The 27,193-nt window shown below is 37.1% G+C and overlaps 2 protein-coding genes across 2 annotated transcripts; one reads left to right on the top strand and one right to left on the bottom strand.

Annotated features, from left to right (window-relative positions):
• The first annotated feature begins 1,093 nt into the window (after positions 1-1,093).
• On the top strand, positions 1,094-3,102 carry LOC107714068 (olfactomedin-4-like). Its single transcript, XM_016519772.1, has 5 exons — positions 1,094-1,135; positions 1,264-1,422; positions 1,542-1,754; positions 1,896-2,028; positions 2,186-3,102. Exons 1-5 carry the CDS (start codon positions 1,103-1,105, stop codon positions 2,995-2,997), a joined length of 1,350 nt encoding a protein of 449 aa, XP_016375258.1. The 5' UTR covers positions 1,094-1,102; the 3' UTR covers positions 2,998-3,102.
• Positions 3,103-4,628: 1,526 nt separating this feature from the next.
• LOC107714023 (uncharacterized) lies at positions 4,629-16,267 on the bottom strand. The gene is made up of 13 exons (XM_016519709.1): positions 16,167-16,267; positions 15,381-15,520; positions 13,855-13,990; positions 13,549-13,729; positions 10,054-10,218; positions 9,066-9,153; positions 8,715-8,839; positions 7,955-8,016; positions 7,808-7,874; positions 7,565-7,649; positions 7,312-7,387; positions 5,472-5,540; positions 4,629-4,789 (listed from the first exon to the last, which is right to left on the bottom strand). The coding sequence occupies exons 2-13, from the start codon at positions 15,501-15,503 to the stop codon at positions 4,680-4,682; spliced, it is 1,287 nt and encodes a 428-aa protein (XP_016375195.1). The 5' UTR covers positions 15,504-15,520; positions 16,167-16,267; the 3' UTR covers positions 4,629-4,679.
• Positions 16,268-27,193: the final 10,926 nt, after the last annotated feature.

The raw sequence follows: 27,193 nt of genomic DNA, 5'->3' as shown, positions 1-27,193 counted from the left end.
CTCTGTTACCCTTAACGGAAGTAGTTTGGAACAACTAGGACTCCTGGCCAAACTGAGCAGTTGATAGAGAAGGGCTTTGGTTGGTGTGGTGACCAAGAACCCGATGGTCACTCTAGTTGAGCTCCATGACCATATGCTGAGATAGGAGAAATCTACAGAAGGACAAACGTCACTGCAACACTCCACCGATCTGGGCTTTATGGCGGTGTGGCCAAACTCTCAGACTCTGAGAAACAAGATTCTCTGGTCTGATGAACCTCAATTCCAAGCCAGCTCTGCTCATCACCTGCAGAGTACCATCCCAAAAGTAAAGTGTGCTGGTAGCAGCCTCTTGCTGTGGGGCCGTTTTTCAGCGGCAGGGGCTGAAGGACTCATCAGAGTAGAAGAAAAGCTCAATGCACCAAAATATTGAGTTAGCCTTCATGAAAACCTAGTCCAGAGCATTCAGAACCTCAGACTGGGCAGAAGGTTCACCTTCCCACAGGACAATGACAAATGTCATTTCTTTTTGAACCTTGCCATATACATAGAGGCATTGTCATGTTAGAATAGAAAAGGGTCCTGTCCAAACTGTTGCTATAAAATTAAAAGCACACAATTCCCTAGAATATCATTATATTCTTTAAAATTAAGATTTGTACTCATGAAAATGACTGAAGTAGTCAAACCTGTTCATTAGAAGAGGGTGTCCCAATACTTTTGTCCATATAGTGTACATGCATTTTCACATATACTTTATATTGTACTGACATGAGAGAAAAAGTGAAATATTACTAAGAGACTGTGTTTCCTTTATTCCGGTCATTTCAATAGGATGATGCAATACTGAAACCAATTTGCGTAATAAAAGTGCAGATATCTGCATAAAATTTATGATGACCTGGGGTGGTAAAATGTTTTAGAGGAGTACTTGTGGTTGAATTTTCCCTCATTTCTCAACTAAATTTCTTCCTGAATTTCAGAAATGAGACATATGTGCAATTTTCACATCCTCTTCAACAGCCCCACAAAAATGCTAATTTGCTTAGCTAAAATTGCAACATCTTAGTGCTTGTGTGGTGATTTAAAGCAGATCTCTAATCTTTCTGCCCATTTGGTCATCATGTTTGTCTTCCTGCTGCTCCTCGCGTTCATCGTAAGTTTCTCTGTCTTGAATAAGCTCACAAGTTTCTAGCATTCCGACAACTAAAAAATAATGATTCTGAGAGAAAATATGAGAGAACGTATGTATGATACAATAATCTAATTATGTTTGTACATAAGGGGACTGTCGAGGCTCAGAGAGTTCCAGGTCAACAGAAGACTGATTCATGTTTGTGTAAAATAAACAGCTCTATCTGGACATTCCCTGCTGTACAGTTTATGGAAGTCACAAGACAGGTCCAGATCTGTGAGGACAACCTGAATGAGTTTGAGGAAAAGGTAAGGTATCGATTAAGCTTCTAATGACAATTACAACTAAATTGACACGGTATTGATTTTCAAATTATGTTCATTACAATTGAGAAGAATATCAGTTAACTTTCTGAAGTGACTTCCAGCTAAGGAACACAAATGCAGAACTGCCTATGATGGAAGCCACTCTTCAGAACATCTCAGCCCGTCTGAAAACATTTGGTTACCTGCACACAAGTGGACTGTACAGCGCACTTCATCTGCGACAGCTGAACCAGGAACTTGAGGATATCCATCAATCTGTCAATGAAACACACATGCAGAATCCCAACAAAGAGACACATAGTCTACTTAGTGAGGTAGACATTGCAACACATGATCACAAATATTTCTCTAAACTCCTTTCTTTCAAATCTATCTCGAATTAGAGATGACAACAACCATCTCAACAATATAAAAAATAGGTGTCCAATTTAATGAGACCATCCTGTTGTTCTCAGTTAAATAAGGCAAAAAATGATGTCCAGAGGATGTACATAGATGATTTCTTCAACCTAGAGACCATGAAGAAGAGGTTACGTGACCTCAACAACCGTGCACAGAGTTGCAAGACCATACCAAATGATTTCAGAAGTACGTACATTACTGTCTGATTTTTTAAAATAATTTTTCTGAAGGTAGGATATAGAAACTTTTAAGGAATATAATTGCTTTCAAATGCCATTTTCTGAATTAAGAAGATCCAAAAAGGTTCTAACAAAATAAAAAAAAGTGTTACTAAATTTTGCAGGTACTTGTCATCAGCGCATCATGACCAGAATAAGTTCTCCAAGTATCACCAAGCTTAATTCCATCAGCAAGTCCTATATTTCAGGCGCTTGGGGCCGTGATGCCCAGCTAAGCAGTAAAAAACGCTATTGGGAACACTGTCTAGTGAGCGGACACAAGCATGGCAACACAATCAGGATGTACAACTCATATGAAGATTTCATGGCCAGCAGGAACTACAAGGATGAACAGATAGCATCATCGTACAGCGACAAAAATGCTGTTCAGGGCTCTGGCACTATTCTGTATGACAATACTGTATTTTACCAATGCTACAGCACCGCTGAAATCTGCAGCTTCAACATTACAACAAAAGTAACCAAGCGTATGAAACTGGATGGTGCCGGAATCGACAACAAGTTCCCTTTCTGCTACTACAGCTGTCGTGATTGGACCGATATCGACCTGGAGGCTGATCAAGATGCCGTGTGGGTGATATACGCCACTGAGGAGAACCACGGCAACATTGTTGTGAGCCGTTTAGACCCACTAGCGCTCAATATTACTCATACCTGGAAGACGCAACTCTTTAAGAGGTCCGTCACCAGCACATTTATGATGTGCGGGGTCTTGTATGCTACACGCTTTGTTAATACTTACCAAGAAGAGGTGTTTTATGCTTTCGATACAACCACTGGTCAAGAGATAAACACTCTTTCTTTGCCTTTTGAGAAGGTTTCTGCTGGAATAGCCAATCTGAACTACAATCCAGTTGACAGGAGACTTTACATGTATAATGATGGCTATCTGTTAGCATATAACACCTTCAACTGAGGGCCTTTCATATGCAGCTAATAAAAAATATGCAATCCAAAGTCCATATTTCACAGCATGCTGAAAAATCAAAATATGCACAGTGGTTAAACTAAAGCTTTTCACTATATCATTATGTGACTGTGAGACTTTTAAAGTGCTTATGTCAGATTAAACATTTTGACTTATTTTGTCATTACAATAAATGTGCTTATGCTGCACTTCTCTGACTGTCAGTGTCTTTTTTTAACTCACCTTTTCTACAACTTTACTAATTACTGTACTGCAAACTCTACAATTTATTTCAGTACTACAGTTAACAGATTAACATTAACATACTGGCAAGAGCCATGTGTTCCTCTCAGTTGACTAATGCAAAGGAGGACGTCCAGAACATGTACAAAAATAATATCTTCAATCTAGAGACAATGAAATCGAGGCTACGTAACCTCAACAACCGAGTGCAAACCTGTAAAACTATACCTGAAGACTTCAGAAGTAAGTACACAACTCTCAGTGAGGGGAGAAACCAAGGGTTTTGAAGATTGGTTTGATGGTTTTTTTCATGATATAGGCAGTAACATGCTTAACTTAAATGTATGACAAATCCTTACGACTCCACTTGCAGGCACTTGTCATCAGCGTATTATGTCCAACATAAGTTCTCCAGTTGTCACCAAGCTCAATTCCTTCAGCAAGTCCTATATCTCAGGTGCTTGGGGTCGCGAAGCCAAACGGGACAGCAAGGAACGCTATTGGGAACACAGTCTAGTGAGCGGACACAAGCATGGCAACACAATCAGGATGTACAACTCATATGAAGATTTCATGGCCAGCAGGAACTACAAGGATGAACAGATAGCATCATCGTACAGCGACAAAAATGCTGTTCAGGGCTCTGGCACTATTCTGTATGACAATACTGTATTTTACCAATGCTACAGCACCGCTGAAATCTGCAGCTTCAACATTACAACAAAAGTAACCAAGCGTATGAAACTGGATGGTGCCGGAATCGACAACAAGTTCCCTTTCTGCTACTACAGCTGTCGTGATTGGACCGATATCGACCTGGAGGCTGATCAAGATGCCGTGTGGGTGATATACGCCACTGAGGAGAACCACGGCAACATTGTTGTGAGCCGTTTAGACCCACTAGCGCTCAATATTACTCATACCTGGAAGACGCAACTCTTTAAGAGGTCCGTCACCAGCACATTTATGATGTGCGGGGTCTTGTATGCTACACGCTTTGTTAATACTTACCAAGAAGAGGTGTTTTATGCTTTCGATACAACCACTGGTCAAGAGATAAACACTCTTTCTTTGCCTTTTGAGAAGGTTTCTGCTGGAATAGCCAATCTGAACTACAATCCAGTTGATGGAAAACTCTACTTGTATAATGATGCCTATCTTTTAGCATATGATACCTTCTTCTAAGTGCATTTCAAATGCAGTTACCCAATAAAAAGTGTGTTGTTTCAAATTCAAAACTGGTTTGTTTTATTTCCCAAAGCTTTTATGTAAATGGTCCAGAGACTTTTTAGTACTCGCAACCAAGAGAGTGCCTCCCAAAAACATGACATTCAAAAACTACGAGACAGAGGTACAAATAAACATACAAACAAATGCAAAAATGTGAGAATGGGCATCAAACAATTAATGTTTGACTTCTTTAAGTCTGCAGTAAAAGGTACAAATATTTAAACTCCAGCACCCTCTGGTGTTTGGATGGGAGGTTCTTCAGACTGTGCTGTTTCTTGCTCTTGTGTTCCTGGTTTTGCCTGCTCCTGTTCTGTTAGTCCCTGATCATCTGGAAAATACAAAGACAATCCAACATATCCTACACACTTATGCTTAATGTCAGTTCTTACAACTCAACATTAGCTTTCCTGAGATGAAAGCAATTACAAAACACTTTATTGGATGAGCCATATTTGAATTCTAGTACAACAGCCAATGTTTACACACTTGTGACCGCACTCATTTTTTGCTTTGTTTACCTTGCGTAAGAATTTTTTATTAAAGTCTAAAGTGGCTTATTACTTCAATAAATGTCTTTTAGTTTGACTGGAGAAGACTGGCCATGTGGACCTCTTCATACATTGAATTTATTGCACTCATTATTGTGCCTCTCTTCGCTTTTGATTTTATAGACAGGATTGATCTTATGGGTTTTTCTTCATCCCTCACTGTGGAGCCAGTAGTGCTTTATGAGTCATCATTATAACCCAGCCCACAGCTTTATGAGTCACAGGCTAGAAGACAAGTGGCTCTTATAATTGGAGGTGCGAGCAAAGGTCAGTCTGAGCTTGTTATTGGTCATGTGCTTCAAAAGAGTATCATGGTTGCTGAGTCAATATGACAGGCAGGGATTTTGTAAGTAACCATTATATAAGCACATGAGCATTTCAGAGCAACTGATCGAATCAGCTAAGATTGGAGGGTATCATATGTGTTGCTTGCAGCTGCTAGATGAAAACAAAAATACTCACCTGAGTCTGAGGCAATATGGTCTAGCAGTTCTTTTGTGTTCTTCAGCCTGTACATCAAGAACTTGTTTTCTACAGAGTATTTAAATATGAATAAAATAAATTGTACATTCATTAAAAATATTTTTCAGCAATTTAATAATCTTTTTAATAAGTTATTTTTAAAAAATCATTTTAATCTGTAACTTTTTAGCTAATATTTGGTAACTTAGCAGTATTGGCTTATTAGGGATATTAAATTGTGCATCCTCTAACATTTAGATTACCTTTTCCATCATCTAACACTCATAACACTCAGAATTAATTTAGAGTTAGAGAATAAAGTTTTGAAAGACTCAAACATATCTTATTTGAACTTAAAAGTCCCTAAGTCTAAACTTTACACCCGCATATTAAAGGTGCCATAGAATGGAAAACTGTATTTACCTTGGCATAGTTGAATAATAACAGTTCTGTACATGGAAATGACATACCGTGAGCCTCAAACACCATTGTTTCCTCCTTCTTATGTAAATCTCGTGCATGCAAAAGACCACTGAAAAATGGGCGAATCAGAACATAACACCGACTGTGACGTTACAGTCGGGATCACTAATAGTTACGCCCACAACATTTGCATATCATGTTCTATGCCAGCCGCCAGCCGAACCTGCACAGGCGATTCATCAGAAGTTCTGCAGGTATTGTGAAGAAACAAGCGAGGATAATAGCGAAAATGGCAGATCATGGAAATAAATGTTATGTTCCAGGCTGTGCAGGGGATGTGATGTGCAGGGATGGGTTGGTGTCTGTATTCAGAAAGGCACGGAAAACAAATAACGTGCGTTCTAATTAAATAACGCGAGCCACTAAAGGGACATGGTTAGCTGCTTGCTAGCGGTAGCCTGTTACATTACAGTACATAAGATTTCACTTACCACATAAACAGAGTAAGGACAGATGTCTGAGGATGATGGCGAATGATTTACAGATCCTGAGCACCACTGACAAGCATCTGATCTTGTAAAATGTGTGGTAAGTACTGCCGCTGTAGTTTACATAGAGCATGTGTGATCGCAAATCTCGAAAGTGAAAGTAAAATGAACGTGCATTCGAAAGCAGTTTCAATGCCCCGCATATTAATAGCGGCTCCCTGATGCCCGCATTTTATATACAGTATAATTACCCAACGATATAACTGCGAGAGACAGTATTGAAATATAGATTTTCCCTGTGTTTCATTCCTGCTGTGTGAGCTACTGAAATGAGCACAGTCAATCAGAGCAGAGCTCAACATTATTATTCATGACCCTTCCAAATAAGGTAAAAACAGACCATTTCATTCTAGGGACAAATCCTAGGGTTGTAAATGGACATGTAAAACCGTTTCTGGAGACTTTTTGCCCTTACCTAAGCCACATACCTTCTATGTAGATATCAGAGAACAATTTAAAATATTGTATCAATGCATTCTATGGCACCTTTAAATTGGGAGATAATAACCACAAAAACAAAAATATAAACTAGATATATTATATACATTTAACCAATATAAAATCAGAGCGAAAGAAGGATAACGATTAAAAAAATGGGAATAGGGAAGTGGAAAAGATAAAATTAGAAAAAAAAAATTGTTAAAAAGATCAGGAAAAAGTAAGAAAGAAATAGGGTTAGGAAGGTAAGCGTTAAGGGCCCAACCTATTTAATGATTAAACTGTCCAAAATTAAACATCAAATGACCAAAATGCTTTTTAGACTTGACTGGTACAGTAGGTCCTGCTTTAACCCTTTAAACAATTGTGTTCTGTGTAAAACAGGCAGGCAAATATTGAGGTATAACAAATTTGCATTTGTACAAACATACCTATATCATGGCGCTTTCGTTTTTCTTGTTCCAGCTTGGAGTTGAGGCGGTCCACTTCCTCACGTTGTAGATCTAGCTGAAAAGCCAGTCACCATGGAAGCATGTGAATACGTACACACACACACACACACACACACAGAGAGATACATGAGCAACATGACAGAAACACAGAGTCTGTATGATTATAATGCACTCAATTGCAGCTGTCGATTAGTAAGGGCATGATCAAATATCATGCGAAATGTAATATCACCTGTTTGCGTAAGATCTTGACCTCTTCGAGTAGTTTCGTCACACACATTACCTGTTGCTGATATGCAAAGAGAGCCTGCGACCTTCTAAGAAACAGAGACACCATTAACCTGGTTATCAGATGTTGTTCAATATGCTTTAGATTATTTTTAGTGATGCTTGCAAAGATAATTGCTCATATTTAGGGTTAGGACAAATTTAGTAACTACCCAGCAAATGCATAATACAATGAATATTAACTCACGCCACATCCATGTCCATCTCCACCTCTCGTAAACTCAGGGAGAAAACGGGATTTCTCATTTCTAGGTCTAAAGGAAAATGTGTAGAATGAAAACATCAAGTTGTAAGTGTGTGTTCATGAGTGTGTATGTGTGTCTTTATGCCTCACCTGTAGTAAAGGGTGGCAGGTAGCTCATGAGAATACTGTTAGTCCAATCATCTTTCAGCTCTCTGTATAATATACCAAAACAAAAATAAGTGTTAAGGTTATAGAGTACCATCACAACAAATTTTAAAAACAAGTGTGACTGCTTAATATCAATGCTGAATTACTGTTTTGATTGTATTACCAGTGTTATTTTATTTTTAAGTGCCTAATAACTATTTATGAATATTTAAATATTTTTGAACTGAAATAAATGCATTAACTACAGAAACATTTTAGGTTAATTGCAATTAAATATTTTAATAGATTTACATTCCTAACTGTTAATAAAAAGTAATTTATTGTATTTTTAAATCTCATGCTACCACAGTCATATACCACCTAGCCTATAGATGGCACTGTTTGTTTAAACAATAAAAAAAATAGTCAGAAACTCCTGTCTTATATCTGCTGTCAATGGAGGCACATTGGTCTCACAGAAAGAGCCAGATGTTTAATGATCAGCATAAAGTCTTATTTAAAGTCAGTTTTCAGCTAATTCTGGCCAAGAACGAGTCACTTGTTCCATCTGTTCAGTATGTTCAGCTGCCTTGTTTTATATGACATTTTATATGATATATGGGCCAAGTGTTAAATATAATCAGCAATTTGGCCTTTTTTGTATACTTTTTTGTACAATATGCATTAGATAGTTGTATATAGACAATTATTGTTATACATTTAGATTTAGCATAACATGCATTGTGGGATGCATTATCTGTACTTGAACTGGTCATTGAGCAGAGGGTCATCGGTGAGCCCGTGGAATTTGAAGAAACCAATTGCATCAGTGTCAGCGTGGGCAACAAGTGTATCATATTTCCCCACTATAGACTGAGTCTTCAAAAGCTGAAACAAAAAATATAGGAAAAAGTACTTACAAAAAATAAATAAAATAAAAAATAAATGCAAACAACAGAGGGCAGTGTCTATGCAAAATACAAGCTTATAGGCTGTGTTCATTAAATAATTTGTAAAGACACAGCAGCACTGATATACATTGTCATTTGCAAAGTAGAACAAGTTCAAGAAGATTGAGAAGGTCCAAGCAGAAACAATTTGTGTATGTGTTTACCTCCATTATGTAGCTGCCAATCCCAAGGTGCCGGTAACGTTTCCTAACAGCCAAAAGAGACAGCTGAAGCACCATGTCTCCTGTAGACCTACAATTCACAGACAGAGGCAGAAGACTCCATATAATTGTTCTTATTAAATCAGCTTATGTCTTAATTTGATTCACATTACGTTTCTCAGAAACATCCATTTTAACTGTCACAGTAAGACAGGTTCTAGTGAGAATGTGTGTGTGTGGCAGACGCTTGAGGTTAAACTAAGCCACAGGCCATGTGGAAGCGATTGGCACAAATACAGAGTGCAAAAGAGGGAAAGGAGAGAGAGGAAGCCATAGTCTCTCATTGACTGGTAATAACACCCCACAGCCAGCAGGGCAGGGCAGGTTTCTCCACTCTTCAGCCCTTCTGGACTGGAAATAGACTCAGGGTGGAGCAACACCATTCAGTGGGATCTCATAATGACAAGGCTTGTTTCGGTTTGATGATATAAATAAAGTCTTTTTTAGGAATCCTGGATGGAATCCACTCATAAAGAGCTGAAATGCTGACTGAGGCTATGGGAGGGACAGTCAGGCGCTTGTTCTTACAGCTGGACAGAGTTTGATTTGGATGTGTGGGTTGTAGGTACAGTAGAAGATGATTCTGCACAGAAAGTATTCTGTGAGGTAGACGTGTGTATGAGTGTATATGAAGTCAAAAAGTGTGAAAATGCTTTGTAGAATGCAACAAACAAGAAGTTTATCTCATACTTTACATTTTGTGTAATATCCCTGTTTTGTCTGTGTAACTTCCTCTTTATTGCAAAAATGACTATAAAATGCAATTGACAAAGATTTACTGCATTGCCAGATGATGTTATGAGATGCTAACAGAAGAAAATTATCTTGCTTTAAAGCATTAGTGTTTTTTTTTTGTTGCACAAAATAGTATTATATGGCTCTTTCGCAGCTGTTTGATTGAATCAGGCACAGTGCTTGTGCTTTTGCTTACAGTATCTTGAGTTCGTAGCAAGCAGCAGCCACGATCAGAGATTCAACTCCTACGGCGGATGGCGGAATCTTTCCATCTTCTCGTTGTACTGCTCTTTTTTCTTTCCTATCCCTCGCTCTGTCTACAAATTCCTGGAGGCCTTCACAGAATCGCTCCCAAGACCAACTATGGAGAACAGAGAACAAACTTTATTTAAAAAAAAATGTTTTTTTTTTATAAACAGAACAGTAACTAGAACACTTGAATTGAATCTATAAGAAGAGACAGAGGAAATGGGATTTGGATAGGTTTGAACCTCCATCTCCCACATGAGCACCAAAGCCCAATGTGTGGTAAGGCTCTGACAACATTGTGAAATTATGACTGCATTCAAAAGTTAAAATAATTATTAGAATAGTCACACATCTATACATTTAGTATAATACAAATACAGATTATATTCCTTTTGTGAATCTGGGTAGAAATTTTGTACAAAATCAAATTTGCAACAATATTCTGTCACACCATGCACTAAGATCACCCCAGTAAGTGACCATAATAGGATACAACTGTCCATAAAATGGTATAACACTGTTGTGTTGGCATAGAAACATACATGCATGGTGACATTTGTCATTGTAATTGACTATAATAATGTCATGATGATCTCTGTTAAAGGGGTCATATGATGCAATTTCAAGTTTTCCTTTCTCTTTGGAGTGTTACAAGCTGTTCGTGCATAGATAAGATCCCTAAAGTTGTAAAGACTAAAATCTCAAACCCAAAGAGATATTCTTTAAAAAAAGTTAAAAGAGTCATCCACGCCCTCCTAAAACGCCTCGTTTAAACACGCCCCCACATGTCTACGTCACTGTGTGGGAAGATTTGCATAACACCGCCCAAATGTATGTATGTATGTAATGTATGTACGTATGTATGTATGTAACTTTTATTCTCGCTGTAGTATTGTTGCCGCCGCTGCCATGTCGTGGAGATGCTGTGTGTTTCATTGTGAAAGCGAAACTACTTTGTTTGGCCTTCCAAAAGTGAAAGTGAAAGTGAAAGTGACATGTGGTTAAGTTGTATTTACAACACTGTTCCAGAACAGTTCAAACCAACAAAGCAAATTTTTTGTGAGTTTTGTAGTCGACAGATTTCACAGAAAATCACAGTGTACTAAAAGGTACAAAAGCTGTCACTGGAGTGGTACCCTTTCAAACGGTACACATTTGTGCCTTATTTACCCCTAAAGAGTACATATAAGTACCTTAAAGGTACATATTAGTCCCTAAATTTTTCATTTTTGTACCCAAATGGTACATATTAGCACCTTTTGAAAAAGTACTGCCACAGCCACAGCTTTTGTACCTTTTTTTCTGAGCATGTATGATAGGGTGACCATACGTGCCATTTTCCCAGGACACGTTCTGGCCAGGATTTCTATATTTCCTAAAATATCTAGGTTTTGGCTTTGTTTGCGTGTGCAGACCGATCGGTGTATGACATCAAAGTACCATACAGACGGTTATGCTTTCGAAACGCTCTCGAGTTACTTTGATGTCAAACACTGATCGGTCTGAGCCGTGCTGTTTTTAAGTCGAACACACCTAATATGTATGCGTAATTGCATCGCTTTGACCGTAGATCCCACCTTCTCACACGCCATGATTGGTCCATTATGTACAATGCTTGCATGTTATTGGTCAAACTACTTTTCGATCATTACCTTCAGCAAGCATGAAAACAGGAAAACAAAGCCAAAACAAATCCTGGCCAGGACGCGTCCTGGGAAAATGGCACGTATGGTCACCCTATGCTACAAATGCCTCGTTTGTAATGAGTTTTATTGGTTTTGACTCGTCACGCCGGGACACGGCATCACAGTATGGTAAGGGGCGTAACATTTCCATCACACGCTTGAGGCATTCGGCCAATCAGAACGCACTGGATAGCTGGCCAATCAGCGCACACCTCTCTTCCTCAGAACGATGAGCTTTGTAAAATTCGACGCGTTTCAGAAAGGCGAGGCATAGAGCAACAATAATGTACTGTATGTGGTAGGGTTGGGCCGATAGACAATGCCATCGTCCATCGCAGATTGCTGACAGCCATCACGATCTTAAGCTGACATCGTGATTCCTCCCCCCACTCCCGCAATCCGCCGCATCCCAGTTCCGTGTTTGGAAAGGAAATTAAGTGTATGGACTCTATGGAGCTGCAGTACTTACCACACATTTGACAAGATTAGATGTTTGTCATTGGTGCTCAGGATCTGCAAATCATTCGCCATCGTCCTATCAGACATTTCTCCTTACTCTGTGTATGTGGTAAGTGAACTTTCATGTACTGTAATGCAACAGGCTACCGCTAGCAAGCGGCTAACCTTTTAGTGGCTCCGTAGAACGCATTATTTGTTTCACGCTTCAGGCACACCCCTAACCCCGCCCCGCCCCCCGATGCCATCGTCCATCACGATGTTTCACTGCAGACATCATCCGATGCCAATTTGGTAGACATCGCCCAACCCTAGTATGTGGAAAATAATGTGTTTTTAAATCACATAAACACATTTCATTACACCAAATACACAAAATAATGTTCTTTTTAGCAACGTCATATGACACCTTTAAATGTCCTTCTAAAATGTAATAAATTAATATATAAAAATTCACTTCTTTCCAGATCTACGCCTATAGGAGTAGAGATAGAGCTGATAGGGAACGCTTGGCAAACTGTTCGCCAGGGAGGATCTGGGAAAAAGCTCTTGTAATCCCATTATCTTTAACAGAATCAACAAACGATTTGTGATGAGTCATGTCATATTCACTCTCATTAATTCTCAATCATGACTTAATGAATGACTTCGTTTTTAGTCAGTTTCTCACACAAAGGTATCATATGACTTCAGAAGACTTTGAACATAGTTCAACATAGAACATTTTTATAATACTTATATATCTGTTTTGGAGCTTGACAGTATAAACCACCATCCACTTTCGTCTTAAAAATAATAGTTATTTTTTATTAGCTTTTTGGGTTCCATTAAGAACCTTTAATATCCATGGAACCTTTCCATTTCATAAACCGTTCTTTACTGGGAAAAAAGTTTCTTCAGATTATTCAGATGCTCTTCACACTAAGAAGAAAATAATGGTTCTTTGAAGAACTGTTAACTGGAAGTTTCTTTGGGGAACCCAAAATGGTTCTTCTATGCCATAGTAAATGTTCCAAAAATGGGTTTTAGCAGTGAAGCCATAGAATCTATGGCTTCACTGCTAAAACCCATTTTTGGAACCTTTACTTTTAAGAATATATTGCACAGTGTGCACTGAGCAATACAAACTAAGCAACTTTCCATGTGACCAACTTGAACCTGTTGAAACCAACTTGAAATGTGCATGGGAAAATCTTTCACCGTCATGTGAAATTCCCAATTACGTGGATTTTGCCCATGACAATTAGCAGAACAATGGCAAATGTGATCACACTATTATAATTACTTTAAAAAATCTTAACCTGATACTTGTCTCCGTTGCTATTATCTCCTCTGAGGTTTCCTCTGCACTCTCTTCAGAGTCGCTGTACAGCTCAGCCAGCAGCTTGTGTGTGGAATCAGCTTCCACTCTTGTTTTACAGGGTACTGGGCTCAAATTTGTCTCCTTTTGGGAAGCTCTCCCTCTATAGTCCTTTAAAACATCTGCAAAGAGAAATCAGAATAAAATAGCCATAGGCCAACACTCATTCTATATATGGAATCATGTAGGATATTTCTATCACTAGCATAATTTATGCTCTATTGCCCAACCAAGGTGAATTACATACCTGCATGGTCTTGTGACAAAATAATAGTATGTATCCCAGGGTAGTGTACTGTTTCATGCACATCTCTGGGGCCGATTTCAGGCAAGGACGTGTCCAATAGAGCCACCACAGCCCGCAGAACATCCTCATTCTTTATCTGCAAGACCAAGACAATCTACATATTCATATATGCTCACACAAATATATGCATGTATATGTCATCAAAGCACAAAAAAATCATAACATCTGCCTCAGGTAATGTAGAAAAGAGCAGCAGACTCAAGAACACTCATAGATCTGGTGCAAACCAGTGCAGGAGGATGACTGTCTGCATTGTGACGCCCACCCCCCACACCAATGTTTGCAAAGCTCTGGCTGAGAAAAAAAATCCATTCAATTAAGACTGGGAGTTCCTGGACAACACGAGGGGTGGCTGAAACGTGACCTATATTCTCGATTGTGCTGGCTCTATAATTTCATATTTTGTGGAGTAAGAGCAATAAAAGCTCAGATAATATTTCAAAAACAAGGAGGGAGTTAATATGCAGAAAGGAAGTGGAATACAGCACTCAATAATCAATAAACATCAATGAAGGGAAAGCAAGCAAGATAATAAAAGAGGCTAAGTGGGACTGAAATGAATTAGCGTGTGGGTGGGCGTAAGTGTATAGGCGTGTATGAGGCAATTTGGCATATTTATGCTGTTCCAAAACCAAGTCAGCTGCCTACGGAGGAAGCATTTTAAGGCACATTTCTGACGCATAGGCTTTTCCAAAAGGTACGCAACTTAATTATGTTGCCTACTAAGATACCTTTTTGGGCCTAATTCTATTTTATATCTCCTTGGCGGAGATGGCAATCCCAGAATGTACTGCAACAATCTCAGTGAAAAATAAATCCAATGGCAGATTAGGTGAGAGTGATGATACATTCTAATGTAAATACAAATTAATAAAATTATATTTCATTAAATATTTAAAATATATTTGGAAATTATATTTCATTAACTGTAATATTAGAAAAGTTTTATTAAATGAAAAAAAAACTGTAATTTTTTTCAAAGTTAGAGTAGAAAATACAATTTCAGTCTTTCTACTTCAAAATGTCATGTTTAATTCAATGTGTTACTTGCCATTTCTTTGTAATTATTACTAGCAATTCCTGAGTGAAAATTGTTTCAACATATTTTTTCAGTGTAATAAATGTATAGATTTTTTATTTTAGTTAACTAAACGTAATTTGTGTTTATCCATTTGATTTCTCCAATGTATTTGAACTGACAGAATACAAAAAGTTATCTCAACTTTTGAAAAGTAAAAAAAAAAAAAAAATCCAAAATGCAAAAAAGAAACAATTGATCATTTCAGTAATCAACAACAGTTGGGTATTTAATTACCCACCCAGTTATAAATGACTACCTGTATAGAATTATTTTGGATTATTATTTGGAATAAAAATTATTATTTTATTTTGGACTTCTAGTGTGATATTAATCTACTTATTTGGAAAGAATCTGCATCTAAAATAAGAAAGAAATGTATGTTAACCATAGGCAGAATTGTAGGAGCATCTCTGGTTTGGAAGAGTTCGTGGAAGTTGACTATGATGGGCTGAGCACTCAAAGCACCCCTGAAGTGGACACTGCGGAGACGGACCATGCATCCCTCCATCGCTCACAACAGACCCGCTAAAAAGAGAGACACACATGAGCATTCATTAAATGAAACATTATGACACTTGCCCCTGCTGTAAAAGAACTTGTCACAACTATATTCTCAGGGCAGTAATCTAAGTTTTTTTGTATGGCAATTTTGTAGATTTAAAAAAAATTAGTTACTTTTGGCCAAAACAATGGTTTAAAATGTTAATATGTTTCCTTTTCCGTTTGTGTTTTTTCAATAATATTTTTTTTTTGTTTAGTTCATAATATAACTTACTGATTGCTTTTTAACGGTGTTAAATTTACTATAAAAAATTAAAATGCTGCTATTTTGTGAAAGATTGGGGCCTTTTTTACTGTAAGTTAGCGTTTTACTCTGTTGTTTATTGTGACTTACACATAGTGGCCAGCTATTGTCACAAACGTGTGTTAAATAAACTGTATTTTTCTAATAGCTAATAACGGAGGACATGTTCGCTAATTTTTTGTTGCCAGTATGCCGAGTTTTGCACAGAAGTTGACGTTCAAAAATAAAACAACCGTTGTGAATAATAATGGGAGTGCGACAATTAACCCGGTCTCCTGTGCATTTGTTTTATTTTTCAGGTTAAAACAAAACTGTGTGTAATATCTATTAATATATAATTCTGTAAACAATTTATAAACTAAATACCTCCAATGCCTGCTTCAGAAGTGTTGACAATTTGGCCACCTTCGCAAACTTGGCTGCGTTGTGCTAGCGGACAGCGAGTGTATCTATGGCAACGGTGGAGCTGGAACTCAATCGCAGTGTCTCCTGGGATTTGGAGTCCCCAATAATGAACATGCGATGACCACGTAGGATGGTGTGGTTTATATCCCACTTGAAGGTTCTTAAAGTGATAGTTCAACCAAAATTTAGGTTCTGCCATAATTTCCACACCATCGAACATCGTATTAACACACAAGGAAAAATATTGTTGTAACTTTCAGAACATTTTCAGATGATGATGATAAATGATAAACAGATAAACCTCCAATCAAAATCCCCCCATAACTGCAGCGAACTCTTATGTGGATGCTATTCAACTTATTTTTGAGGCTTCCGGTCTCAGTGAAGTCTGTGTAGAATGGGAGTAATGTGAGAAGATGTCTTTGAAAAAGTGAGAACCCTAGCTGCAGAGTTCTGGATATATTGGATCTTATTTATTGTTGTGTTTGGTAGACCATAGAAAAGAGAATTACAGTAGTCGAGTCGAGAAGTAATGAAGGCCAGTAATGAAGACCAGTGTCTCATCATCTTTGATATTTAAGAATTATTTTTATTTTCTATATTATTTTATTTTTAGTGAAACCACAATGAACATAAATGTAACTTTTTTGATACTATAGTACCATAATCAACCCATTATTTATAAAAAGAAACAATGGTGATAAAAATTATAATCAATATGCCAAAAACATGTTTACTCCAGTTTTACTATACCTGTAGTAACACCATGCTTATTTTTAATATAAAAGAAGGACAATGGACCTTTTTCACATTTCCGGGTTTCTCAGCAGCGAAGTCGTCATAGTTGGGTTAACTTGAAGAGCAGTGAATGGGAGAGTACCACAAATATATTTTTTGCATTCCCATTTGCTCAAATAGCAAAAGAAAAACTCCTTGATAGTGTTTTCATGACTTTCAATAAAAGGAAAAAAACTGAGAGAGACTGATAACAGCTGTCAGAAGAGAGAACGATGTCAAATTTACCGGCCCTTCCACAGACGCTGCATTAGAAACACCCTCGCATTAGCGTTAACTGTTTTTTTGTAATTTGATGCAAAGGTGATATAATACAAAGAATAGTGTTATAAATGTACATACATTTTTTAAAAATACAAATATGAAAAACTTTCGAGGATTAACGATGCTGATGACCGTTAAACGCGTCATCACAGTCTTGTGAAAAGGGTCCATGGGAGAGAGTCACAAAAATATTTTTTGCATTTGCTCAAATAGCAGAAGAAAAACTCCACTATAGTTTTCACAACTTTCAAAAAAAAAAATGATGGCAGTCAGAAGAGAGACCCTTACCAAAAAGTAGTATACTTCAAGTTTATTTTAGTAAGTATACTTAAGTAAAGTTCAAGTATATTTTTAAGTATACTTTATGTAGTAAGTATACAAATATCAGTGTACTAGTAGTATACTTGTAAGTGTACCATTTCAATACTCCTTGGGACTAAATTGGCCCACTTTCTAGTATATAAAAGTATACTTTTAAGTATAACAGTAGTAAACTTTGAGTACACAACTAGTTTACATCTGTTTTTAGTTTGTACTGCAACTATACTAAAAGTGAACTTATAGGTATACTGATAGTTTACTAATTAAATACTTGTAGTAACATTTTTAGTACACTTTGAAGTATAATCTCAGTAAACTACTAGTTTATATAATACTAGTTTATATTATACTAGTTTTATACTGCAAGTATACTCGTAAGTTTTCTTTAAGTGAACTTTACATCATACTTTAAGTATACTACTATGTCCCTATTTAGGTATTAATTTGTATATATTTTGTTACATGAATATCTGAACATAAGAACAGGGTATCTGCTTGTAAACAAAAACATTTTATTCTAGCTTCATGCATTCTTTTTTTAAACACTTGAATGTGGATAAGTTTCATAAATAAAAAATAAAGAAATAAACAACATTTTGAACAAAAAGCTGAAAAAAGACTATGAATTGGATTCAGAATGATAATCAAAACGTAGATAAAGTCGATCAACACCCCAAAGCTTGACAGTTATTATTACCTCTTCATTGGTCGACATTTTATTCCATAATGTTACACAGTTTTGATACCGTTTTATGTCTGATGATCGTGTTAGAATACATGTGGAAGCATCTGTTGTTTCGGTTTCTTCTTCACTTGTGTTTTTTGGAAATTCTGTACAGAAGATGTGTACTAGCGCCCCCTACAGTATAACAATGAAAAAACGGATTCTAGGAACCACTAGTATAGCTCAAATATATTTAGACTTTTTCTAAGTATAAGTCAAGTATACTTAAATGTCATTTTAAGTATATTTCTGAGAAGTATATAAAGCCCATTTCTGAGAAGTACATAAAAAGTAGACTAAAAGTATATTTTCCTATTTTTAGTTTAAAAGAAGTATACTAATAGCACACTTGAATAAACTTCTTTTTCGTAAAGGGGAACTATGACAAATTTACTGTCACTCTCATAGACACTGCATTTTAGAAACACCCTCGCATAAAAAAAAAAATCAGAATATAAAAAACTTTCGAGGATTTAGATGCTGATGACCGTTGAAACGCGTCATCATCACAGTTTTGTGAAAAGGGTCCATTAGTGAGAGGCCCAATGCTAGCTAGTAAAAACTGAACAAATCATTTAGTGAACCGATTGACTGAAAAGATTCGAATCGTGTAGATGAATCGGAACACTAGTGTGTGTTGGGTGGGGTCTCGGAGCCTGATAGGCGTGGCGTCGGTTGGCTTCGCGGGGAGTGACGTCAGTGGAGCTGTTCAAAGCGCGCTGGTGCTGGAAAGAAACTCAGCGTCGTCGTCAGCAGTTGCATCGCGGGCGGACCACGGCGAGGGAAATCAGATATCTGGAAACTGGCACGGAAATAGCGCAAAAGGAGACACTCACCTGTTAGACTACTGAACTGTGAGTACTGCAAACACCCAATTCGACCGGTTTAAATGAAAGTTACGGAGCGAGCTGAAACGGGTTTGCCTGTGAGTGTATCAGCATAATCTACCACGCTTCTTTGTGCGCCTGGAAGGGGTTTGCTCTGTTTAATTGTGAGACTGTTTATTGATTATTTGTTTCACAGAAATGCTCTGCCTCTGTCTTTAAAGCCTTACTTTCGTGGCACTATTGGAGGGAAGCGATTTGAATAATATTTGCATGTGCATGAGGCTGTTAGACTCGTATGGTTGATCACTTATCCAGAGCGCACTGCTTCCTTCTCACAAATGCAGTTGCCATCAGCCATCAGTTTGAGGCAAGGCATGTATTTAGAGACTGGTATGCTTTACAGCACCTACTTAGACAGTGATGTGTATATGTCAATGTTTACGGTTTCTAAATTAAAAATGAAAGGTGAATTTCTGTGAATCACAGCATTGTGGAAATGATCCATGTTTTCATAAGCATACTTTCAAATAAGACTGTATAGAATTGAGTAATGTAGTGTAATGGTGTGATTTAGTGTTTAATTTTAAAGCACAGATCAAGGTGTGGCAGCCACAGCATCTGTGTTTCTTTAACCCTGTTTGTCTAGTTCTTCTTTATACACCCAGGTGAACGTTACTGGTTAAAAAAGGTACATTATTCTAAGTGACAAAGGACTGATAGTTGCAGTGTTGAACAACATATTCTTGTTGGTGTGAGATTTTGACCAAGCTTCCCATCTGTACTTCCACAGACCGTTATGACCTACAAATGCATGATACACTCAAAAAATATTCAGACATAAATGTAAGATTTATATATTTGAATTGTATTCAGATCACAGAGATATAGCATAAACAAACTAATAAACTTGTGCATATTTGTCAGTCATATATAAATGGAATGGGTAAGATTTCTGTGCTAGTATAATAAACTGATTTATATGTACATATAACTGAATGCTGAATATTTATACTTTTTAACTGAATAAATGTAATTGTTTTCACAATGAACATATTTATGCTGATTCTAAGCAATTTTAATAAATGCATTTTGAAAATTATATATGTAAAACTGATTTATAAATCAAATAGATGCAAATAGTAATAATAAACTACTAACTATAAACTAAATCTTACATGTTTCTTACCAGTTTCATTTATGTATGACTGACAAATATGCATCACATTAAGTTTGTTAGTTTGTTGATGTTAAATCTGTATAGGCCTAGTCTAAATGGATGAATATTTTATATACAATTCAAATATATTCTGGCATTATTTACTCACCTCATGTGTTTCCAGACCTGTTTGATTTCCATGGAGCACAAAACAAGGAGAAGTTTTGAAGAATGCATTATTTTTTCCACGCAAATGCAATAAAAATATAACAAAAATCATCAAAAGTACATACAATTCTTCCATATGACTTGTGCTCTATATTGCAAGTCTTCAAAGCCATTTAGATTTTTGTTAGATAAAAAGCCAGGGTTGGAACAACATTAGAGTAAATAAATAAAGTCAGAATTTTAATTTTTAGCCAAACTGTACCTTTAACATGCACTACTCACTAAAGGACTATTGTCGTTTACCCACCTGCGTGATGTTAAGCATCATTATTGGTAGATTACTTTGGCTTAGCCATTAAACCTCCCATGTTGTTTCCAGATTTACAGCAAGCCATTTTCCCTCTGGTCTTTAGAGAGCCTCTCAAGATAGGCATTAGGCCAAGTCACGACAGTGGGCGAGGGAAATGTGGTCACTGTATTGAAATTAGTGATGACGCAGTGCTAATCCGACACAGCGGGTCATTTTCTCACTGGATTTGCTGAAGTTTCTTCATTAGTGCACATTATCTGAATGCGAGACAAGCTCAGGACATCAGACAACACCGGTTCATGTCAAATACTACGGTCAGTGTGCCAAAACGGCCATCAGGAAGTGTTCACGTGGGTTTCTCAGACAGATAGCCATACCCTCAGTAATTATGCCGAAACCATTAGCGGAACAGCTGAGAGGAGCTTGTGTCATCCTAATATGCTTCTTAAGAGCTGAAAAGCATGATACATTTAATCTGCCTGAGCAGGATGTGCGTCAGTGGAAGCCACAAAATAAATAGATACTCTCCTGAATGACATAATGTAATTCTTAAAAGTTCAGCTCCACTCTTCAGTTCTCTTGTTGTTTCTTCTGTTTGCATTTTAGTCTCGTGTAAACCATACAGCATGTGGGTGATTCTTCAATTAGGGGCACTTTTGACTAGTTGGAAAAACTGTTTCATGTGTGTAAATACCTTTATCACATCCTGGTCAATCTTCAGTAGTGCTGACGCTAGTGGCTGCAGTCTTTAGCCTCCTTGTTAGTGCGTCCGATATAGACATGTAAATACATGCAAATATTTTCAAAATATATACTGTATGTGTGTGTATTTATGTATACATAATAAATATACACAGAACACACACATATATTATGCAAACAAAATCTTTTATTTTGTATGCGATTAATCGCGATTAATCATTTGACAGCACTAATTATAACCTATCCGTTAAAACTAAAATGATTGTTTTCTCTTAAAACTATCCAGGGGGACAGTTCTTCTAACTGAAGAATCATCCATATATAGATGATCTCCATCTGTTTTTTTTATTACTCTTTTATTTTGTGTTTTAGCTTGATCGTGAATGTAAAGTGTGACTACTGTCTCCCTGGCAGCTCTGGAGTGGTTATGATTCAGCGACATGGGCTGGATTTGCTCAGATCTTGTGTCAGATGGCTTGTGTTCGTGAACAACTAGTTGCTGAATTTGCCAAAGTTTGCACGGATCATGCCGTAAAGCCTTTGAGTTGTATGCAAGAGATTTGCGTGAGGCCTTTTGTATTAACAAAACAAGATGGAGAAGAACCAAACTAGTTTATTACATTTGTACGTTGTACAGAAAACTGTAATTGGCTATTGTTATCAATCATATGCACATGCACATTTATAGTCAGAGTTTTTTTTCTCTGATTTTTGTCTTTGTAATAATTTTACTTAAAAATTTTAACCTTCATTTTCTCTCACTTGCATATGGCCATAAATGTACCCTCAAAACCATACCCGCCCACACCACACTACTTCTTACCCAAGAATAAAAATATGGTGTGGGACCGTGAGAATTTAAGTGCAGAAAATAGCACATTGTGTTATTTTCCACAATCTCGACCGTAAATGGGAACGCAGAATCCTTCAACAGCAATCCGTGTAGCAGCAGGGCGGATTGTGATCGTGACGTGGCAGTCTATTTTTAGGACAGGTTTTTAGTTTTTCTACAGGTCAACAGATGTTACACTAGGGGAGTGCTGGGCCAGAAATAGGGCAGGTATAGCACAAGGGTGCGTGTGTGTGTGTGTGTGAATGTGTGAGTTTTGGGCACAGCTTGTTCAGGCTCATTCACTGTGCTGAATTTCAAGGATGCTTTTGAGTGCTGAATGACACGGCGGGAACAGCGAATCCATTCTGTGTGAGGTTTGCTCATGTTTTCTCATGCTGTGAGGGGTAAAAGCAATGTTTGCACATGGAAATTTCATAGACAAATATATTAAAAAATACATGCTTGAAATCTGATTTTTTTAGACATGGTTTTAAAGGGATAGTTCATCTAGAAATTACAATTTTGTCATCATTTACTCACTACTCTAAACCTGTATGACATTCTTTCTCACAAAAGGAGATACTCTGAAGACTGTGCTGGTCGATCCTTTCTGTAAAATTACAATGAAAGGGCACTGAGGCTTGAAAGTTTTATTTAGGATGCAAACAAATCATAAAAGTATCATAAACAATGGTCTGTTTGACTCGTGCACTATGTTACCAGTCATTCTGAAGCCATATGATAGTGCTATGGGTGGAACAAAGAAACATTCAAGCTGATAATAAAGCAGTAATGTCCGATACAATGAATCGCTCAGTTGAGTCGGCTGATTTGATTTACAAAACTAGTCCAAATGATTCATTCACAAATAATCAAATGCGATTTTAAAGGATTATACCCCTAATGGCTGATGCTGGTACATATTTATGTACTTCCGTTTCATAAACATCATAAAAGTATCATAAACATGGTTCATAAGATTTGTGTTCAGAATTCCAAGCCTTTCTGATTATTCTGTGCAAGGAAAGCATCAAAATTCAACCTTATAACCAAGCAGTAATGTCTGATTCAGTGAATCGCTCATTTGAATCAGCTGATTTGAGTCTGACTGATTTTGATTTCAGTCCTGATTTTTCAAATTCAAGTGAGTTTTGGCGGGATGATGCCTCTAGTGGCTGATGCTGCTACCTATTCATGCATTTTGTTTTATAAACATAATAAAACTATCATAAATTTGGTCCATATGACTCGTGATATTCCATGCCATAGTGCTCTGCAAGGAACACACCAAAATCAATGCCATTATTTACTTATGAATCAAACAGCAATGTCAGATTCATTAACAAATCATAAATGAGGTGGTTTGAGTCGCAAAACAAATCGGATTGATTCATTGATTGATTAATTTGGTTCTCTAATTCAACTCACTAGCTCCTATATGTTGACATGCAATCCTATAAATCTATTAATAATCAGATTTATGGCTCAATCTGACTAAAAAGCCTTCATCAGTCAATCCGAATTAGCTTGATTCAAATTAAATCTCATTCAGATTGAAAGGAGTGGTATAGATCTTAAAGGGGCAGTTTACCAAAATTTGTATTTATTTTCGCTCATGACCAAATGTTGGTCAGCATGAATTCGGGGTCCCATTGACTTCCATAGTATACTGGACAAAAATATTTTGTAAGTCAACCCCAAAACCGTTTGTTTGACTGTCCCTTTAAATAATCTGTTTAACAGGAAGATCTGAGCCTTTTAAACCTTTGAATCTGACTGTGTTTTCAGTCGGATTCAAAAATATGCATATGCACAGTGCCGTGATATGTTGTATGTTTTATGAATGTGTGCGTGTCTGTTTACATCTTAGATATACTGGTGCTGAATATGGTGCTTTTTCACCCCCTTAGAATCTTCAGTGTCTGTTTATTGTAACTGCATGTAAAATTGTGTGGTAAAACACACACTCAAAAAAAAACTCCCTCTAAAGAAAGTCATCAGGGAGAGTAAATAATGACAGCCTTTAATTTTTAGGTGAACTGTCCCTTTAAATCTGCCTGAAGAACAATATTTACCTTACCATTTCTGAGGCAGACTTCTCTCCTGTGTGTATGTGTGTGCTGGCTGATGTTGGCAGTGCTCTGTGAACAGCCTGCATTAACATGGAGAGATTAGTTGTCCTGCGCTGGTACACAGGGAAATATGAATGCAACGAGAGAGAAGGATTTGGTTTTTGTTCAGTTAATCTGCCAGAGCAGCACGATACGATTGTGTGTGTGTGTGCCCTTGTAGGTCATTTATAGAACATCGGCTCTGTGCTCAGCTCTGGTTTTAACACTACCTATCCATCCACCCATTAATGGATTGACAGGCATTTGGTGAAGTGATATGTTATTTTGATATAGGATGGCTTTAGCTGTGTGATAATGATAATCATAATAATTGTGGGAAGCACTTGTATAGATAGAGGTAACTGTGTTTGACGTGATTGGTAGCTGGAATGTGTGATTAGGACCCGTGCTTTGCTTTTGCTCTCTCTAACTGTGGCTCCATCCCTATTTTAGGGCTGTGGTTATGGGAGAACCTCCAGTTAAGACTCTCAGCCCAGCCTGGTTGTGGGTGTATGCACTCAAGGCCATGGCTGCTGGTAGATTACAGAGGGCGCTTCGGTTCAGAACCACCCTAATGCACCCTGCTCTTTCCGTCAGAGGCCGCTCGGCTCGGGGATGAGGTCTGTCATTACCTGCAGGATATGAGCTGACCTCGTAACAGATGAGAGGCTTTTCTGGTGAAGAGATGTGCGTGTGTGCAGGTCGGAGTTGGAAATGTGTGCTAGTGGAGGAATTATCAAATGTCTTTCTGGGGGGTCTGATTTTTGTGGGGGCGACGCCCATAGTGGCTGTTGTTGGTACATTTCCATTTTGGTGCACACTGAGTATGCTGGAAAAACAGTACATTCAGAAGTGTCTGATTTATACTGCTTATTTAGTTTTCATGTAATAACATAGTTTTTTTAAAATTTAGCATTATGTAATAACAATTACATGAGATTTTATCATCGCTTAACAATGAGGCAAATTATAATTTTGTATTAATTTAGATATTGAATATACACGTATATTGGGCCACTCTGACAATGTGAGTAAAATGAGTTATTTAGTCAAATGAGTTAGTTAGCAATTATTTACTATAATAATTATTATTAATATTACAATTTTACAGGATAATTAATTATTCTGGAGTTTCATGAACTGCAATGTATTGTGTAAAATTTAATGTGCTAAACACCATCCTGGTCAGTCCTGGCACACTTGGAAAATATGAGCAAAAAAGGCTGTGAAAATAAATCTATGTTGTTTATTCTTTTGATCTTTCATTCATAAAATTCACAAAAATCTAACCTTTCATTGACGTAAAACAACTGAAAATGGGGGGGAAATTCGATAAAAAAAAAATGTTTTTCTCCAGTACACATTGGCCACAATTATTAGCACCCTTAGAAATTCTTATGGGTAAAATATCTCAGAAGCATATTAAATTTGACATTTCAAATTTGTGCAAAAAGCTAGGGCTGCCCTCGACTAAGGATTTTTCTGGTTGACTAGTAGTCGTTCATTTTAAGCATTAGTCGACTAATCACACGTTTATTAATAAACCATTTAAATCATTATAATGAGCCTTTAATTGCCTACATGGCCTAATAAGCGCTCAAGCAAACTCATAAAGCTTGCCACAGCGCACCAGCAGAAGTAATGATTATGAATGTGTCAGGGAAAAACAGTAAGGAGGCTGCATTAACATTTTAATAATTCACTGATAAACTAGTGCTTTTTTTGTTTTCAGTTTAAGAGATGAAGTTGGCGACACTGACTCATCATCTCCGCTGTAGTGATGCGCATGCATGTTTCATACGGATTACATAATCTGAGAATATAAACGTAGAGTCTTTACAAATTTGAAAGATGTATAACTCTTATCTGTATGAGCAAAAATGAGGGATTATTTTAAGAGCAAGTGAGTGCACCGGCGCCTCCGTCTGTCATGCAGTGAGCTCGCTACGCTAATACATATTTCAGATGATAAGCCATATTTGAGGTCGATGATAGGCAAGTGTTTGGATGTCCTGCCCAATATACTGTATTAGCCTACCACATAGACCAGCCGTTAACGATCTGTGTGTCTTCGCCAATGTGGATTATTAATAATTTTGTTTTCTGCGACTAAGCGACTAATACAATTTTGGTCGACCAAGCCTCTTCTGATCGACTAACGATTAGTCGACTTTTAGGGGGCAGCCCTACAAAAAGCATAAACAATGCAGATTTTTTCCCTAGCCTTCTTTGGTCATATTTACCAAGGATGTCAATAAGTTTGACAAAGATTATGTTTTTTTTTTTTACATATATTGTTTTAAACATATTATTACAAAGTCAACATAAAATCAAAATTCATAATTTTAATTTATTAATGATTGGTCAATCATAATGATTATTATTATTATTATTATGACCCATGTTAGGGGTTATTAATAATAATAGGTTTATTATTATTAATATTCCAATTTTACATGCTAATGAATTATTCATGAGTTTGAACTGAGCTGTAATGTGTAAAATTTAAGGTGCTAAAAAAAATGGGGGCAAAAACAAAAGTGTTGCGTTTATAATTTTGTTCAGTGTATATACATAAAACCCAGTTGTTGGTCTTATTGTGAATGATTATCGCTTCGTTATTCTAATATGTAATGACTGTGATTAATATTAATATTACTATCACTGTTGTTTAAGCAAACTCATGTTTCATTTTATATTTTCACTTAGTGTTGTCAAAAGACCCGGTACTTCGGTACCAAGTCGGTACTAAAAAAATGAAAACATTACGGTACCAGG

Source organism: Sinocyclocheilus rhinocerous, unplaced genomic scaffold (genome assembly GCF_001515625.1).
Source record: "Sinocyclocheilus rhinocerous isolate Xijiao unplaced genomic scaffold, SAMN03320098_v1.1 scaffold568, whole genome shotgun sequence".
Lineage (NCBI taxonomy): Eukaryota > Metazoa > Chordata > Actinopteri > Cypriniformes > Cyprinidae > Sinocyclocheilus > Sinocyclocheilus rhinocerous.
The sequence above is the reverse complement of the archived record's forward strand: the minus strand, read 5'-3'. Positions and strand labels throughout refer to the sequence as shown.